The sequence below is a fragment of the Megascapheus bottae genome, chromosome 31 (genome assembly GCF_031878675.1).
Source record: "Megascapheus bottae isolate mThoBot1 chromosome 31, mThoBot2.hap1, whole genome shotgun sequence".
Classification (NCBI taxonomy): domain Eukaryota; kingdom Metazoa; phylum Chordata; class Mammalia; order Rodentia; family Geomyidae; genus Megascapheus; species Megascapheus bottae.
The window spans coordinates 4,631,400-4,636,337 of NC_143539.1; the positions used below are offsets into that span (position 1 = coordinate 4,631,400).

General features: G+C 54.3%; 1 protein-coding gene across 1 annotated transcript; it reads left to right on the forward strand.

The window, feature by feature from the left end:
• The first annotated feature begins 2,707 nt into the window (after positions 1-2,707).
• Positions 2,708-4,938, forward strand: Rtn2 (reticulon 2). Its single transcript, XM_090322208.1, has 6 exons — positions 2,708-2,915; positions 3,125-3,263; positions 3,397-3,466; positions 3,590-3,636; positions 4,104-4,162; positions 4,446-4,938. The coding sequence occupies exons 1-6, from the start codon at positions 2,767-2,769 to the stop codon at positions 4,525-4,527; spliced, it is 546 nt and encodes a 181-aa protein (XP_090178334.1). The 5' UTR covers positions 2,708-2,766; the 3' UTR covers positions 4,528-4,938.

Consider the following 4,938-nt stretch of genomic DNA (forward strand, 5'->3'; position numbering starts at 1 on the left):
ACAGAGTGCAGGTCTTGGACTTGTCCCCACCTCCGGGGACAGCCATTGGCTGGGCACAGCGAGGCCCCGCCCCTCTCCGCCCTCCCTCCAGTCCCCACATCGGTGGCCCCCAGTCCCCCAGAAGCCACCGTGTCTGCAGCCTCTTACTTCCAGCGGAGATGGGGAGTAAAGGTCGGTTTGTCTGGGGGCCTGGGGCGGCATCTGGGGGACAGCTGGAAGGGGTCCAGCCTGGCCCTTCTCTCCCTCCAATCTGAGCCTGGTCCCCTATGAGCCCTGAATTCTTCAGAGCAGCAGCTTGAGGCTAGGGTCTTAAAGGGTACCTAGGGAGGGAATGGAGGAAACGTGGGGTCCACACTCCTCCAAGCTAGGACTTTGGGGGGCTCAAGAGCAGGGAGGCCCCCTCCCCCAGGCCCTGGCCCAGGCGCTGCTGTCACTCAGGGCTTGGACAAGCCAGCACAGCTGCAGGCGGCCCCCTCCCCCCAGCCAGCCTAAACTTAGCCCCGCCTCAGGCGACCTGTCCCCTCCCCCACCGGGGCCAGGCTAGGGGAGCCCCCCACCCACTAGGCTCTGCACCGGGAGAAGAGGGAGCTGCCCTTACTTAGAGGAAAATGGAAGGCTGTTAAGTGAGGGGATTCGACTCCCAAGTGGACCGGCTGTAGGATGTGTTGGCCCCACTTTAAGGGTGTGAAGCTAGGAGGGTGGAAGAACGGGCTGTTGCAGTGCAGCTGGAAGGGAATCTGGTGGTCCATAGGCCAGGCTGGATTTGGAGGTACATTTAAGAACTGCGAAGGCTGGGAGAGTGGCCTAGTGGTAGAGTGCTCGCGTAGTATTCAGGAAGCTCTGGGTTCTATTCCTGGGTACCACATGTACACAAAAAGCCAGAAATGGGACTGTGGCTCAAGTGGCAGAGCGCCAGCCTTGCACAAAAATAAATCCAAAGCCTGTGCATTGTCTCACACCTGTAATCCTAGCTAGACAAGAGGCTGAGATCTGAGGAGCTCAGTTCAGAGTATGCCAGGCACTAAAGTCAGTGGGACTCTTATCTCCAGTGAACCACTAGAAAACTGGAAGTGGCACTGTGGCTCTAGGTTTAGGGCAGTAGCCTTGAGCTGAAGAGCTTGAGGACAGAGCCCAGCCCCAGAGTTCAAGCCCAACAGGAAAAAAAAAAAAAAAAGTCCAAGGACAGTGCCCAAGCCTGAGTTCAAGCCCCAGGACCAGCAAAAAAAAAAAAAAAAAAGGTAAAAAAGAACTGTGAAAGTGCCAGGTACCAGTTCTCATGCCTGTAATCCCAGCTGCTCAAGATTCTGTGATCTGAGGATCAGGGTTCAAAGCCAACCCAAGACAGTAAAGCTCTTGAGATTCTTATCTCAAATGAAACCTGAAAACCCAAAGTTGAGCTGTGGCTCAAAGTAGTAGAGTGCTAGTCTTGAGCAGAAAAGCTCAGAGACAGAGCTCAGGCCATGAGTTCAAGCCCCACAACTGGCAAGAAAGAACCCCTTTAATTGTAACTACTCAGGAGGCAGAGAGATTGGAGAATCTTGATCACAAGCCAACCTTTGCAAAAGAAAGGTTTGGGAGACTCCGTGTCATCCAGTGTCTGACTGTGGTATTTTAACCTTTTATTCCCAGCTGAGGGGTAGAGGGGAAAGAGGAGCAAAGTGGCTGGGAGCAATATGGTGGATCTGTCATCCACTGGGCCAGGGAGCAGTCCAAGGAGGAAGATTGCAAGTCAGGCTAGGCCCAGCAGTAAGCAAGACCCTGCCTGGAACACAACCCAGAAGGAGTTGGAGGTATAGTTCAGGTGGTAGACCACCTGCCTCGAAACTATGAGGCCCTGAGTTCAATCCCTACTACTGCCACACAAACAAATCTCTGAAAAGTGTGGCTAATTTCCGTTAAAAGGAGCATGGTAAGCCAGGAGCAACGGCTCATGCCTGTAATCCTAGCTATACAGGAGGCTGAGATCTGAGGATCAAGGTTCAAAACCAGCCCGGGCACTAAAGACCACTAAAAACCATGAGATTCTTATCTCCAATTAACCACTAGAAAACTGGTAGTGGTGCTGTGGCTCAAGGAGTAGGGTGGTAGCCTTGAGCTGAAGAGCTCAGGGACAACTCCCAGGCCCAGAGTTCAAGTCCCACAACCGAGAAAAAAAAAAAAGGAGCATTGTGCTTGTTATATATGTAGAATTTATAAAATAATGTATTGTTAAGTCCAGTAAGGAATTATACATTGGAATAAAGAGGAATGCCCATTGTTGGGCAAGATGTTGAGAAAAGACCTTGCTTGTGCTGCAGGCAGAATTGAAACCTGTCAATGTTGAGCCAGGTACCCATAGCTTGTGTCTGATGTCTGTAATCCTAGCTACTCAGGGGGCCTGAGGATTGTGGTCCCAAGCCAGCTGGTATAAAAAAGAAAAAATATTCAGGCAGTGTCATCTCTAATTTAACCAATCAAAAGCCAGCAATGAAAAAAAAAAAGCCACCATTGGCTCAAGTGATAGAGCACCAGCCTGGAATGTAAAAGCTAGGGGACAGCACCCAGGCCCTGGGTTCAAGCCTCAGTTCTGGTGTGTGTGCACGCACTTAAGTATGCACAGACACACACACACACAGAGGAAGGTGGGAATCAGGTAAGGGCTGAAGCAGATGCACCATACAGGCAAGAAAGGTAGGGGGTTCTCCTCTGATGCCTCCCTGCTCCACAGTGGCGGACCTGCTGTACTGGAAGGACTCTCGGACATCAGCAGTGGTCTTCACTGGCCTCATGATCTCCCTCCTCTGCCTCCTGCACTTCAGTATCGTGTCTGTGGCCTCTCACGTGGCTCTGCTGCTGCTTTGTGGCACCATCTCTCTCAGGGTTTACCGCAAAATGCTGCAGGCTGTGCACCGGGGCGATGGAGCCAACCCCTTCCAGTGAGATCCCCCGTCCCTGGAACCTAACCCTTCACCCCCCAGCAGACGCAATCAGACTCCTGACTCCGCCTGCCTCATCCTCTTTCCTCCATACCCAAAAGCTGATCTTGACCCCAGCCCACTACCCATGGTCCCTCAACCCTAACTCTTGTCTCATCCATGCCCCCAGGCTCCACCCCTGATGGCCCCACCCCCCCTTGTCCCATCAGGGCCTTCCTGGACGTGGATCTGACCCTGACCCCAGAGCAGAGGGAACGTCTGTCCCAGCAGATCGCCTCCCACGTGGTCTCTGCAGCCACGCAGCTGCGACATTTCTTCCTGGTAGAAGATCTGGTGGATTCTCTCAAGGTGCCTGGAGGCTGCTGCCCTTCCCCTTCCTCCTCTCCCTTTGGGGTTCCCAGCTCTCACCTCCCTCTGGGGGCCTGGAGGGGGAGGTTAGGGAGGACTCTCAGCCTGGCGCTGACTGTGGCCTTCCTCCCAGCTGGCCCTGCTCTTCTATATCTTGACCTTCGTGGGCGCGGTCTTCAATGGTTTGACTCTTCTCATTCTGGGTAAGTCAGGATGGCTGTGGCAGGCAGATGGGAACAGGAGGGATATGTGACCCCAGATGAACCTGGGGTTCCCAAGCCCTGCGCTAACCTGATCCTCCCCCACCTCCATCTTTGTATCCACAGGAGTGATTGCTTTGTTCACAGTCCCACTGCTGTATCAGCAGCACCAGGTGAGTACTAGGAGGCGTGCACCCCAGCTCCCTGGCCCATGCCACATGGATGGAATGACAGGCACTCACCAACACACCTACCTTTTATTCATTGAAATGGGGGTCTCATCAACTTTTTCCCACAGCTGGCTTAGAACTTCGATCCTCTCGATCTTCATCTCCTGGGGCCATCGTGCCACCCCACTTGGCTATATTTTGTATCTTGAAATAGGCTCTTGCTAAACCTTTACCTAGGCTGACTCAGCTGCTCCAGCAGCTCTGGAGCATCTGGTATTACAGACACACGCTGCCACACCCCCACAAAAATCAAACCACTCATTTATTTAAATCAAACCACTCACTGTCCACTTGCTTTACAGTATTCTGCAATATAGACACAACACAGGTGCACGTGCTGGGACACACACGCACACACACACACAGAACCCTGCCCAAATCCTTCTCCTTTCTCTCCTCGGTCTCCCCAGGCTCAGATCGACCAGTACGTGGGTTTGGTGACCAATCAGTTGAGCCACATCAAAGCTAAGTAAGGGCCTGAGGTGGATCTGGGTGGGAGCTGAGGAGGGGTGGGTGGGAGGACTTGGGAAACATAGGACCTTTGTCCCTGCTGCCAGCAGAGCAGGCGCAGGATGATCCCAGCGTCGGCCACCAGGTGGGGCTGGTGAGCCGGGCAGGGCCTGGCCAGGTGCGATCTCAGCATTAGCTGTGGGTGCTCAGCTCCTTCCACTGCTGTCCACTGCTGTCCCCTAGCCAACCGCGTTGCCTTCATCTCTTGCTACACCCTCTGACCCCCAGCGTTTCTCTCTCAGGATCCGAGCTAAGATCCCAGGGACCGGAGCCTTCGCTTCAACAGCAGCCTCAGTATCCGGATGCAAAGCCAAAGCCGAATGAGAGAGGTGTCTCTGCTCGTGGGACCCCTGGCCTGCCCCCACCCTCAGCAGCCACCTGTCCCCTTCTTCCACCTCCCGACCATCCCCCAACTTTCTCCTCCTCTCCCCCCACGCCAGTTCCTGGTGGGTGTCAGGATCTCTTCCACTGGGGAATCTGCGCAGTGGCTAAACGACTAGGACTACATTTCCCAAGAGGCTTTGCTGTAGAAATCCAGGAAAGACAATGCACCTCGGCCGTGGGGCCTCCTGGGACTTGTAGTTGTCTAGACAGGGCCTGGTCCTGCACTTCGGAGACTGGCGGCTGGAGGCATCACACGGGGTTGGTGTCTCTGGACAACGCCAGCGCCCAAGCTAGGGCTTTGCATGGGGCCCAGGCGAGGCCTGAGCTTGGATTTACACTGTAATAAAGACT